The 13,718-nt window shown below is 45.3% G+C and overlaps 2 protein-coding genes and 4 non-coding genes across 6 annotated transcripts in view; 4 read left to right on the plus strand and 2 right to left on the minus strand.

The window, feature by feature from the left end:
- The window catches only part of Znf746 (zinc finger protein 746), a 249,107-nt gene that overhangs the window by 22,558 nt on the left and 212,831 nt on the right, over nucleotides 1-13,718 (plus strand). The window lies entirely within an intron of this gene.
- On the plus strand, nucleotides 5,517-5,588 carry Trnac-gca (transfer RNA cysteine (anticodon GCA)). The gene has a single exon. It is a non-coding gene; the product is annotated as a tRNA-Cys (tRNA).
- LOC110556396 (small ribosomal subunit protein mS33-like) lies at nucleotides 7,300-8,125 on the minus strand. Its single transcript, XM_060378684.1, has one exon. The coding sequence runs from the start codon at nucleotides 8,064-8,066 to the stop codon at nucleotides 7,749-7,751; it is 318 nt and encodes a 105-aa protein (XP_060234667.1). The 5' UTR covers nucleotides 8,067-8,125; the 3' UTR covers nucleotides 7,300-7,748.
- Nucleotides 9,123-9,194, minus strand: Trnac-gca (transfer RNA cysteine (anticodon GCA)). Its single transcript has one exon. It is a non-coding gene; the product is annotated as a tRNA-Cys (tRNA).
- Trnac-gca (transfer RNA cysteine (anticodon GCA)) lies at nucleotides 10,701-10,772 on the plus strand. Its single transcript has one exon. It is a non-coding gene; the product is annotated as a tRNA-Cys (tRNA).
- Nucleotides 11,640-11,711, plus strand: Trnac-gca (transfer RNA cysteine (anticodon GCA)). Its single transcript has one exon. It is a non-coding gene; the product is annotated as a tRNA-Cys (tRNA).

A 13,718-nucleotide genomic window follows, 5' to 3' on the forward strand; every position in this document is an offset into this window, starting at 1 on the left:
CGTGTTGGCCCTGCAACCCCTGATGTTCTAGCTGTCAGCATGTCTGCTATGGGGTGCATCTTCTCTTTTCTTGAGTCAGGACTTGTCCAGCAGAAGAGACACTTCTGGTGTTTCCTGCTCTGCTTGCGCTGACCTTCTGCTCTATGACACTTTGGGACAGCATGCACGCCCTGTGCTTCAGGATAGGCGTTGTGCTTCTAAGTCAAATAATTATTATAGAATAAAATTCACCTGAGCTTTCCTGAGTTCAGTTAAGGTCCTTTCCCAAACTTCAGAATAGTTTGGGGGATAATTGGAAAGACCAAAGGGGAGAAGCTGGACAACAAAACCCCCAAATCATATGGTGGCGATAGTGATGAAGAAGGAAGAGAATATTGTAACACATTCAATGTCAGCAAAGCTTATTGAAGATGAGGAAGGAGGGAGGGAATGAGAGCAAGATGGAGGGGGAAAAGAGGTATTCCAGATCAGAGCAAAGAGTTTTCAATCAGATGCCTCGAAATGGGTACCCAGAAAAATGAGATGCAAAGATCGTGCAGAGAAGCTTTCTGGGTACCAGTATGAAGATGGGGACCATGTGGAAGAAAAGGACCAAAAGACATGAATTTGCTGTGAGATCAAATTTCCTTATCATCAAAACTTTCTTAGGATCCATAGAAAATCTGTTCACAGGAGAGATGGTGTTACAATGCAAACAAAATGATGCTATTGGACACCCTCCACAAGATTGATGGGATGGCTTAGGGGGAGAACCTGACCGAACATGGAGAGCTGTAGTTCAAGTTCAGGTGCCCCCAGTAGGGCTCGCGTTTAGTGTCCTGCGTACAGGTTGCCGCGTGTCATTTTCTAGTCAAGGGGCACTAATAGAAGGTGGTAAGAAAGACAGAGAGGCTGACCAGGCAGGAAGGAGGCTAGTCTAACCTTCATTGAGATGGAGCAGTGAAATGTTCCAGAATCAGAAATGTGGTTCTAGCACATTGTTACTGAGCAACATGTGAACTTAGGCAGGCTTGCTAAGCCATGGGCTTTACTTTCAAGAACACAAAACGAAGGTGCAGACTAAAACAAATGTTTCCGAAAGTGTCTGAGTTCCAGAATGATCTGAGAATGTGAGAGATTCCCTGATCCCATCTCCAGCCTTTCTGATTTGTGAGGTCTGAACTGGGGCCTGAGAAGTTTAACTTTTCTGTATCATCCTTCCTTATTTCATTCTCTCACATTGTTGAGACACCACATGATCTCCTGGGATAGTAAATTTAGCACCCACTTGTTAAGTAAATGGTTTTCTGTCTGAAATTCCTACCTTTTGCATGGATTCAGTGAGTGAATGTTCACACAAGTTAAAGCAAAGCAGCAGCATTCTTCCTAGACAGGCAGCAATAAATAACAGAACTCTTGGATTCATGGTGAGCAGGTCACCCAGGGTTCAGGAAACCTGCCCAGAGTGGATGGAATCCCCCTTACCCATGCCCCACATTATTTCACGGTGGCAGTTGCCCAAGAGCCCTCTACGCCAGGGCTGCCCCCATGGGTTTTGGGATCACTGAGCAGTACAGGATGTACTGTTCTAGGAGGGGTGAAAGCAGAGTCCAAAATGTTCCAGATAGTTCCTTCTCTGAGGGTGACACATCTGCAGCTGACTGTGTAGTCAGAGCTATAAGCAGGGAAGAGGGGATGTTGTGTCATCTGAGGTCATCAAGGGGCTTGTTCTGCACTACTGGCTCATTCTGAATGTCTGGAATAGCATTACTGGGTCTTCAAGTGAATGTCTTTGCTGTAGTGGGTTTCTGGGAGGAAGGACATTGGGGTTCGATGAAGGAGAAGAACAGGGATGGGTTCAGTTCATATGGAACCATTCCTACAGAGGGACAAAAGAAGCACAGATGTTGATGCTATCTGATGCTTATTAGAAACAACTGAATATGTGCAGACAGAATATTTGTGGGCAGGTAAAGTGGTTCAAACCTAAGTGCCTCAATCCTCTTTAGTGTTTTACTTGTGAAAATTCTGTTTTCTCTGCAGAATCCAAGATGCTGGAGTTCTACTGCAAGGGAAGAGGAGACATAGATAGTTTAGAGCTTTGCTAAAAAGCCTGCCAGCTTCTAGCAGCCACAGGTGAACTTCTCCAGGCATGGCCCTGCTTCCTCCCAAGTGCTGATACAGCTTTCTGTCTTTCTCTGTGGATAGTCTTGTCTCGACACACGTGCTTTTACATCGCTTGCCCCTTGCTGGGCTGCCTTGTCTGGCCTCGGTGAAGAGACTGTGCTTGCTTCTGCTGTGATTGGATGTGCCGGGTGGGTTCTTCTTTCCTGAGAGGGGGAGGGGAAAAGGGGGAAGAAAGTCAGAGGGAGGGACCAGGAGGAGAGGAGGAAGGGGGGGGTTGTTAGGGATGCAAAGTGAATGAATAAATAAATAAAATTTTAAAAATTAAAAAAGAGAAAGAAAAGGTTTGACTGAAGAGGGATGTATGTGGCTTCCTTCCAAGGGCGTGGTCCCAAGACTGAATAAAATGGAGAAAATGAGCTTCCTGACTGTCTCTGCTTCCTGACTGTCTCTGCTTCCTGACTGTGTATGCCATGTGACCATCTGTCTTGTGCTCTTGCTGACATGTTTGGTTCCTTTTCATGATGCACTGAATATACTCAAATTGTAATAGGAAATGAATTCTTACTCCTTTGATTTGCTTTTTGTCAGGTATTTGGTCAGAACACCAGGAAAAGTAATCTAGGAAATTGGTACCAAGGCTTGGGGCTTTGATAAATAAGCCTGACCTTGAGCTTCTTAGGCCTTTGGAACTGGTTTACAGGAGGAATGTAAAAGAGTTTGGAGATGTGGTCTAGAGAAGGCCTGTGATGCTGTGAGCAGGGATTAGTCATTAAGAATGCCAGAAGGATGAGAATAATGCAAAGAGAAGCCCAGCTCATGAAGTTTCAGGGGAGAACAAGGAAGACAGGACTCTCTCAGAAACTGGGCTAGTGGCCATTCATCCTGGCAAATAATCTGGCCTTGTTCTGTGTCACTCTGTGTCCTGAGAACTTGAGTGGAACTGAATTCAGAAGTAATGGACTAATTTCTGTGGTGGAAGAAATTTTAAACGGAATGGGATCCAAGCTGTACCATTGTTACTGCTCATAGCTCTCATCCAGGTGGGTAGGAAGAGAGCAGCAAACGTGGCAGAAAAAGACATGTATCGTGGCAGAGGAAGAAGTGCAATGACGTTTAGAATGGCAGATAGGTGGAATGGAAAAGCAGTGCAAAACATTAGCATCACTGAGAAGACCAAAGTGTTCTGTACATGGACAACAGGACAGGTGTTCTGAGTGCCAGGCCTCACTCAGCACAGCCTTCAGCCAGGGCAAATGCAAACTCACTTCGAAAGAAAGAGCCTGAATGGAGAATGGTAGCTATGGTTTCTGTCTTAGAAGCAACTTCCTAGAGAAGCGCTCTCTCACATTTAGAGTTTAAATTGCGGTAGAGTCCTGAGTTGTAGATAAGACAGGATTATGGAATGACCACTCAAGACAGCTACAGGCAGAAACTGGAGCCAGGCGAGACAGAGCTTATGTGTGCTTCAGGGAGCAGAGTCAGGAATGTAATGCTGCCCAAGAGTGTTGGGGCACAGGTGTCTATCATGAGTCTGACACCAGACATGGAGCTGCGGTGTTTTCCTGTTGCGTTTCAGCCTTGAATCTTTCTTTGCTAAACCCCCTTTCCTCCCTGATGGAACAGGAATGTTTATTCTGCTTATTGTATGTGATGCCGTTGGTGAGAATGGCCTCCATGGGCTCATGTATTTGAATTCTTGGTCCCCAGTTGATAGAACTGTTTGGGAAAGATTAGGAGGTGTGTCACTCACTGGGGGTGGGCTAGAGGTTTCAAAAGGCTATTCCATTCCCTGGTGCGCTCTTCCCTCTCTCTGCCTCATGCTTGTGGACTGAGACATGAACTCTTAGCTACTGCTCCAATTCTGTGCCTGCTTGGAATTTCAATGCCATGCTTTTTGCTGTGATGTTCTTATTCAAATCACTATGCAAATATCAGATTAAAACCATCCATGTCCTGGGGATAGACCTGAAGGTCAAGGTAGGACCCATAGCCTCAGCATTACCTAGTTCTAAACCAGTGGCCTCCTTTTTCCTTCTGCTCTGCTGTCAAAGCTCCTAGGTGACCCACTCAACCCTGAAGAGACATCTTCACCATCTAACTAGCAGCAAAGCTCAGGTCTAATACACAGTCCATCCATGGGCTAGAGAGATGTCTTCACATGCAGGTACCACATGTGTCCCAAAACACATTAGGTAGGGTCTGTTCAAACTGAAGATTTGTGTAGTCAGACATACAAATCTAAAGACCCTTGTATTAGCTTATGTCCTCATATCTTCAGTTGTGTTGTTCACACAGGCTGAGCTGTCAGAGTGCTGACGTGACAACAGAGGGCAAGGTTGGGGCTGTATGGCCCGGAGAGGGACCTGTTTGGGCTGAGTTTATGACTGCATCAGTGTTGGTCTTACCAAGTCTGGTGAGACAACTTTTAGGAATGTTGAATGTGACTATGAAGGTAAAAGACACTTATTAGACATCTCTTACAGAAAGGGGGTAGAGCATTTGACTGAAGATCAAGAGGTCCCTGGTTCAAATCCAGGTGCCCTGTATCATAAATCTACTTTTCTAAACTGATGGAGACGCCACACACATTCAGCCCTATGTCTCTTTCATTCACTCCTCAGCAGAGCTGGGCACTACAGGCCATTCATTTGGATGGATGGAAGCTGTCTCCCACCTCTTCCTACAGGCTGATGTCCTTCCTGTTATTAAGATCTATTTTCCCTGTTCTATCATATGTCTAGTTTCTTGGATCTCTTGGGTTCTTAAAGAGAAGGTAAGGACTATAACAGAGAATTCTTCTGGGATTTTCCAGGCACAGCAGCTACAGAGATAGTCAGTGTCCAGGGACCAGAAAGGAAAGGCTAACCATAAAATATCTCCTTCATGGCTACATAGTGAACCTGTGGTCAGAACTAAGGAGACCAAACACAGAACCAGCTCTCTGTGGAGGGTGGATGTTTCCCCATGAGCTTCTCTCCCCCTTCCAGAGCCCACTGCTCACTTGCTTCATCCTCAAAGGCTAAAGACTGTACCAGACAGAGAGGGATATTGATGAAGTGCCAGCTAGGGCACTGTGAGAACTTCTGAGTGACAGCCCACCCTGTCTTCAGGGAAGGAAGAGAGGGATGTCTGGGGTCCCAGGTGGAAGGCAGCTGGCCAGTTCAGGAGCTAACCCAGGACAGCAGTGTGAAGTGGGCTCAGGGTCTGCAGGCTGCTCCTCTCCTTTTCCGTGACTGGTGATGCTGTTCAAGGATGGGCTGCAAGGCTGCAGGGATGAGGAAGCATCTCACCAGTCAGGTCTGGCAGCTTCTGGAGAGTGGGTGTGTGAGGACCTGTAATTTAACTTTATAGTCAGTCATAATAGATCACCACTCAGATGAAAATTATTAACTGTGTACACTGGTACCAATGGGGGTATAGCTCAGGGGTAGAGCATTTGACTGCAGATCAAGAGGTCCCTGGTTCAAATCCAGGTGCCCCCTTATTTATGTCTGGTTACTGACTTGCCACTCCTCTTAGGCAGGCCACCTATGACATTAGAAAGTCCTCAATAGCTGAGGTCTCTAGAATCAGTGCTACTATACCCCACTTAGCGCTGTGGATTACATTTTCAGCCACAGTACAATCATCTACTGACCAAAGTCTAGAAACCCCGAAGTACATTAGTACAATGCACACAGCAGATCTCTCTGACATATGCTAATTTTGATCTACCTTCTTTTTTTCATTTTTATTAATTCATTTATTTTACATCCCAATCACAGTTTTCCCTCCTTCCTCTCCTTCCTCTGACCTCTCCTCCCTGCCATCCTTATACACCCCTTTTCTCCTCGGAAAAGGCTCAGAAAAAGGGAGGCCTCCCATGGACATCAACCCACCTTGGCATATCAAGTTGTCCTCTCTAGCTCCTTGGATCTCCCTATCTATATTCTTCCCCTCATCCTCACTAGGACAGTTAGTTTAATTGTCAGTTTGACACAATGAAGACTCATCTTGGAAACAAAGTTCCAATGAAGGATACAGTGTGTAGATCAGCTTGGCCTGTGGGCATGTCTGTAGGGGATTGTCTGGATGATTAAGTCAATGAATGTGTGATGACACAGCGCTATTCTCTAGGCTATTCCTGGACTGTGTGAGTGTAGAAAGTGAGCTATCTGTATTCTGTAAGAAGGGTTTGACTTCCTATGAGAACTCACTGGTTCATAAAGAGAATTCAGAGGCAATGCAGATAAGGCTTGGCTGTTGGAAACAGTGAAACTGATCTCTATGGCAGGAGGCCTGGACTGAATCAGTTAGAGGAAATTGAGCTGAGAACCCAGGGAGCCTTTCAGTTAGATACATCCCTGGCTCTGTGGCTTGGATGCTCCTTAGGAAGACTTATTTGACTAAAGTGATGCCCGATACATTCTCTTAGATGAAAAAGAACATCACAGAGAAATTAACGATTCCACGAGACCACATATGTTCAGATATGTGTTACTGAGCTGCATCGTGCTCATGGAGAGCTTTTGAAAAGTGGATTCAAATGATTGTGCACCCTATGGTCCTCGTGGGAGCTCTGCTGACAAGCCTTTATCCCCCAGCCTTCTCCGTACGCTCCTCCAGGCTTGAGTGAGGAGAAGGCAGACCCTCTGGCTCATTGTAGGAATTCAGATTGTGATTCGTGGTGGAAAAGAACCTGTGAGGTGCCTCTGGCAGAGGAGCAGGAAATCTGAGCCGAGTCACCTGGGGAGGGGTATGCTTTACTGAATTGCACAGCATGTTATGGGACCCACAGTCATGGTAACACAGGTGAAATGCACCAAGGAAACTCTCACGCCACAGGGGTATACGTCAGGTTGGAGTTTTTAACTGCAGACTCAGGTTCCGAGTTCAAATCCAGGTGATGCCTACCACTGTTTCCCTTCATTTGCAAGCCTAAAATTGTCTTCTCCATTTAGTGTTGTCCTAGGACTTTGTCAGAGTCCTTTGGAAACATCGGATATCAGCCATAAGCAGGAGTCCCGTCAATGGTTAATGATCTGTGTCTAGTTCAGAAATTCTTTTTTTTTCAATCATATTAAATATATATGTATTTATATTAGCCTCTTCTACAAGACTTAATGTTCCATGACCTAAAAACTGTTTTCTTTGTTAACCACTATATTACCAAGGCTCCAAAACCTTGTATACAGTAGGCACAGTATACACCCTGTCTTAGAGAGCTTTTAATCAAAGTTCGGCACCTTCAGAAGAGTCAGTTCGATGGTGAGGGCAGAGGCTCAATATTGGATCAGAGAGATGAAAGTTTAGGGTTTAGTGGGGAAGCAATGGAGGAATAAAGAGAGTGTGGGATACTCATTTAGGGAGGTTCCTACTCCAATCCCAGCCTCCATTCCCATCTTCAACAAATCACTAAACAATAGTTTATTCATTCCATGATAGAATTTGGTAAGCTTTAGATTATAAAACCAAGGTCAATATAATTTTGAAGGATTAGAATATCTTCAAGAAGCCAGTCACAGTTTAACTGAGGTGGACATGAACACAGGGCTGATGTCTACAGGGCTGAGGAAGGTCACATTCCTCTAATATGTGAAAAGATGATGAGATATACTTTCTTAGCCACTGAGGAAGAAATTTTTTTTCTTGAGGAGATGATACTATTTCTTTTTTGCAGCTCTTTTTCCTTCTCCTTTCTTTGGTTTCCCCTTTCCTCGGAGCTTCTTTATACGTCTTTGTTCTTCCTTAAAATCCTGATGCTCATCTCTGTAAAGGCCAAAGAAATGGAGCTTGGCTATGAGCGCGAAGTATAGGTTGTGATCTGGATACCAGTCGTAAGTCTCTTTCCTTTTGGCCAAGGGCTGCTCACTGAACAGTTTTACCACTTTCATGGACTTTGAATCAGTAGGCCTGGCCACTTCACCAAAGATCCGGGCACTCAGACGGGACATGCGCAGTGCATATTCTGAAAGTGACATTTCTTATGCAGTGAGGAACAAGATTCCCTGCTCCTGACCTTGCGCGCCCGCGTCTGGAAGACCTCAGAAATTCTTAATTAGCCTCTCCATAAACCTTACATGGAAGAGGGATGTCATGAATCAGAGGATGTTCAGTAATTCTGTTCAGCACAGTCCGTGGGTGAGTTTGTCCCGCTCGCCCCGCTGTGCGGCACCACCATGTCCTACAGTCTTTTTTTAAAATTATGTGTTTGGGTATTTGCCCCTGAGGTATACCCGCACTTATAGGTGAGATGACATCTGATTAGCACCCCTTCACCTTGGCGCCACACCAGGCTTCCTATGTGTTCATGATCTGTTGCTTTCTCTAATGATCTCGAACCTGGCAATATTTTTGTATTTAAGCCTACCCTCTACCCTTCTCCTCCCCAACCTTAGTCAGCCCACCTCGATGCCCACTCTTTCTGGATGTGCTATATAGACATCAGCTTCAGACCTAGACACCTGTTGTGTTTTCCAAGACAAGAGCTGCTGGTTCTGGATCTTCAATAGCCCAGCCCTGCAGCCCAGAGAGAACTTTATCCTCCAAGACATCAGTAGGGTGCTCATTACTTTACCCCATCATTTATTCACTCAATAAACACCAATGGAACTTACCAGCCTCTGGTCGCTGTCAGCCATGTTGAGGACATGAACAGAAGTCAAGTCATTTTCCTTTTTCCTCAGAGTGTAAATAGGAATCAAATTTATAGATCATAGTCTTTCCTGAAAAGTAGCAGGAACCAAAGCACAGGGTGGGGGGTACTGGAAGTGAGGAGCACCCTGACTAGCTTAGGAGGGACTTCCTGAGAGGATGACTATGGAAAGTTTCCAGAGGAAGAAGCCCACTCCACTTCATAGGACTCCTCACTGCACTGAGTGATCCTTACAGCGCCTTGGAGGCAGCCTGTGCCACAAAAGTCCAGGTTTTGTCTCACAGTGAGTCCTATACTAGTTCCTCTCAGAGAAGAGAGCAGAGACCAGGTTATTCCTCTGTGTTAACTAATACTTCTCTTGTATAGAAAGGAGACAATAAGAAGGGGGCACCTGGATTTGAACCAGGGACCTCTTGATCTGCAGTCAAATGCTCTACCCCTGAGCTATACCCCCAGCTGCCTATGTACATCCAATAAACATTTCTGAACCTGTGCTGCACTCCCTGACATGACTTGCTGGTACCCTGACATGACTTGCTTTCTTTCATGAGGCCCACCCTGAGCCGGCTCTGTACCACCGTCCGCCTCCTCCTCATGACCAGCACCTTCTCTCCTAGCTCACAGCCTGGAACTCTGCACTTAGCTCACTCTGCGCACCCACCCATAAAAGCCAAACCCAGCCAGCTGGGTGTTAAGCAACTGATGGCTTACAAGGGAGAGGAAACGGTTTTCTTTAAGGGTGTGGCTCGTGATAAGTCAACCATGTTGCAGTGGACGGCTCCTCACCAGCAGCATATGGACAGCAGGAGTTGGAGGACGAGAAGCCTGGGGTGTAGAGGAGGGATGGCTCTGTGAGGAGAAGTTACGAGAAGGAGTTGAAGGTGAATATGATCAAGACACATGGTATGAAATCTCAAATAAATAATGAAAATATTTTAAAAGAAACATATTTTGTTTTCAGCAATAGGGCCTTACCATCATGCTGTAGAGGGCAACCAATAGCCTTGGGAATAACTGGTGATGTGGAGATGGGGTTCATGAGACCTCTTTGACCAGCAAATTCAAAAAGATATAGCTTATTCCTTGCACGGGAGATTTTTGGACTGGCACCTAAATTCCTTTCATATAACTGTATGTTTTATGAACCTCTCAATAGTTGGTTTCTGTGTAGTTTTTAAATGAGCCATGTTAGTTGTGCCTTCCCACAATCCTTCCTTTAGCCTTCTCTCCTATCCTCCTTATTTAAATCTTACTGTTACAAGGTAACTTATTATAAAAACAACAATAACAACAACAACAAAACTCTCAGTGTATCCTGTGGGAAGAAGCATAGGCCTCATCGGGAATACAAAGGCCAGAAATGTTACTTTCGTTCACCTCTCATAGGAAGGGTTCATTTCCCAAAAGAAGGAATGTCACTCTGATTAGAAACACTCAAGAACTGCGAATCTGGGAAAGAGACATTTGCGCACAGGAGAGATGGTAGAAAGAAAGAATGTTCTGGTGAAGGTGAAGGAGGTCACAGGGTCTTGACCATGCAGTGTGCTTTGGGGGCAACCAGAACAAAAGGAGCAGGAGCCTGGGTCACTACTGGGAAACAGAAAGTAGAAGTGTTCATCACTTGAGGATCTACGCATAGAAAATTATCCTAAAAGATGTTTCATAGAGAACTCAATGTTTAAAGAGGATGTAGATATTTAAAGGAAATGAAACAGGTTACACATAAGATTCTCATTAACTTCAGGAAAAACAAAATTTCTACCAGATATCTTCACATAGATTATAAACAGTGCTAACAAGTCATCAAGAAATAAACACAAAAGGTCATCCAACTGAAAGCTGGACATGACTGTAACCGGCTGTAGTGAAGAATGAGGCCAGAGCAGATTATAAACATGTAGGCAGGTTGGGTGCATTGCCATGGTTAAAGAAGTGCTTTAACAAGAGGGTAGGTATAAGTGGGGGTATAGCTCAGGGGTAGAGCATTTGACTGCAGATCAAGAGGTCCCTGGTTCAAATCCAGGTGCCCCCTACTATAAATTTGTTTTTATTCATGTGGCGAGCACACATGCTCAGTCCTATATTTCTTCCATTTATTGCAGTTCTGGTCCTCAGCAGAGCTGGCAGCTCCAGGCCAGCCCACCATTTGGATAGATCAGTTTCCATCTCTTCCTACATGCTCAGTGTCCCTCCCATTCCTATTACCTGTCTCTCCTCTTCCAGCATATATCTAGTATCTCTCATTCTGTTGTCTTCTAAAGAGAAGGTAAGGACTATGATGGAGAATTGTCGGATTATACAGACCCAGGAGTTAGGAGATAGTGAGTGTCCAGGGACCAGAAAAGAAAGGCTAACCATAAAATATCTCCCCCCATGGCTATCTGGGAACCTCTGGTCAGAACTAAGGAGACCAAACACAGAACCAGCTCTCTGTGTAGGGTGGATGTTTCCCCATGAGCTTCTCTCCCCCTTCCAGAGCCCACTGCTCACTTGCTTCATCCTCAGAGGCTAAAAACTATACCAGACAGAGAGGGATCTTAATGAAGTGCCAGCTAGGGCACTCTGAGAACTTCTGAGTGACAGCCCACCCTGTCTTCAGGGAAGGAAGAAAGGGGTGTCTGGGGTCCCAGGTGGAAGGTAGCTGGCCAGCTCAGGAGCTAACCCAGGACAGCAGTGTGAAGTGGGCTCAGGGTCTGCAGGCTGCTGCTCTCCTTTTCCTTGGCTGATGATGCTGTTCAAGGATGGACTGCAAGGATGCAGGGCTGAGGAAACATCTCACCAGTCAGGTCTGGCAGCTTCTGGAGAGTGGGTCTGTGAGGACCTGTAATTTAACTTTATAGTCAGTCATAATAGATCACCACTCAGATGAAAATTATTAACTGTGTACACTGGTACCAATGGGGGTATAGCTCAGGGGTAGAGCATTTGACTGCAGATCAAGAGGTCCCTGGTTCAAATCCAGGTGCCCCCTTATCATGTGATTTTAGAAACTAATTGACCTAGTCATGGTATAGACCCACATTTCCTCTTTCTCAGATGACTTGAGATTCACCCCACTGAGGGCACAGCCCTGCCATTACCTATTACCTATTAGATTCCTCATGTGACTGCTGGCTGTGTGAGGTCATTGAATATCAAGTTTCAGAATTTTTAGAATGTTGAGTGGGTTCCATAAACCTACAAAAGCAGGGTTGTATTAGCATGAACTACTAGTGGTCCTCAGAGAATGGAATTAAACACAGTGATCCGTTGGGAAACATCAAAGAGCACTAAAGAAGATGGAGTGGGGGATACTGTGATGAATGGCTGGCATTACACCATAGTTGGTGATATCTAATTACTCCATCAGAGCTGAGAATGTGGGAACCCAGGCTCTTTGGAGGGGGATCATGGGAGCCGTAGATCATATAGATTCCATAGATCACAGGATCCCAAACTGCTCATGTCCTGATTTGTATCCAATGGTGGCTAGTGACTGCCATCTGTTCTACAGGCTCAGCATCTGTGTTGTATCACCCTTGTGTCCCTATTCTAAGTGTTACTCCTGGAATAAAGTTCTCACCAAAGACCCTGACTTTCTTGGCAGCTTATACTACAGATCAGTTGTGAAGGCAAACCAGAGCCTGACTGAGCTGGAGGTGTGAATTGTACCATGGACAGCTCCTATGCCTACTGTGTGTGTTTTTTTAAAGTAATTAGTTTATTCACTTTATATCCCAGTTATAACCTCCATCTTCCTCTCCTTCCGGTCTCACTTTCTCTCCCCACATTCCTCTTTCCCTGCCCCTCAGAAAAAGGGAGCCCATCTCAGCACATCAAGTCACATCAGGACCAAGAGCATCCACTTCCAGGATGGTGTGGCAAGGCAGCCCTGCCAGGGGGAGTAACGGAAAAGCATGTAACAAAGTACTTGTCACAGATGGCCTCTCTGCTCCTTTTAATAGGGGGCCCACACGAAGACCGAGCTGCTTATCAGGTACATATATGTAGGGCCTAGGTCCAGGCCATACATGGACTTTGGTTGGCGCTTCAGTCTTCACAAGTTCTTTGGGCCCAGGTTGGTTGGCTCTGTTGGTCTTCTCGTGGAGATCTTGTTCTCTCTGGGTCCTTATGTCCTTCTCTGAACTCTTCCACAAGGCTCCCTGCACTCTGCTCACTGTTTGGCCTTGAGTCTGAGCATCTGTGTCAATCTGTTGCTGGGTGGAGCCTTATAGAGGGGTTTCCGTGTCTTAGGTTGATTAATTGCCTATCACCCAGAACCCGTCATTGACTAACCAGCCCATCACACAGAAAAGGAGAGGTTAAAGCTGATGTTTGAGCTGGGCAAGACAAGCCCCTACCTGGGGGGAGGGAGTCACAGCATGCTTCTGTTTCAATGCCATTAAATCTAGCTAGGCGCTGTTGAGCTAAGTGGACACATCTGGCAATGACAAAGATAAATAGTACCAGACCAGCTAAACAAAGGTGTGCTAACATGTACAGGGAGAACAAGAGGGGCATTGGGTACTAAGGCCTAAAAGTGTAATTTAGCCTTCACTGGATGAATCAGCTGCAGCAGGATCAGCACTATCGTCACGTGGGGAATGTTCTTGATTCTTGATGTAATCCACTTGTTACACCAGTCTCTCTGGCAGCCATCAAGCAGCATCTTTAACCTGTAAAAAAACACAAACATATCCTCGTCCCCAAATTAAAATGGTGTCAGGTCCATGACATGTATTATTCTAGGGGTCCCTCCATTTAACCATGGAGGTTTTAGGATGCTAAAAATGTTTAGCTGTAGATTTGTCATGTTTGTCCAAAGTTAAAAAATTTAAACTGAGCTCTGGATGAACAAGGAGGACATAATTCCCCCTTTTTTTGTCTTTTGTAAATATATCCTAATGGTGGCATGGGCATGTTTAACCATGCCTTGGCCCATAGGATTATAAGGAATACATGTTTCATGCTTAATATTTAATTTTTTCAAAAATATGAA

Source organism: Meriones unguiculatus, chromosome 3 (genome assembly GCF_030254825.1).
Source record: "Meriones unguiculatus strain TT.TT164.6M chromosome 3, Bangor_MerUng_6.1, whole genome shotgun sequence".
NCBI classification, from domain to species: Eukaryota; Metazoa; Chordata; class Mammalia; order Rodentia; family Muridae; genus Meriones; species Meriones unguiculatus.

What these genes read in the sequence shown, in the direction of transcription:
- LOC110556396 (XM_060378684.1), bottom strand. Translation starts at nt 8,066, where the DNA reads ATGTCACTTTCAGAATATGCACTGCGCATGTCCCGTCTGAGTGCCCGG.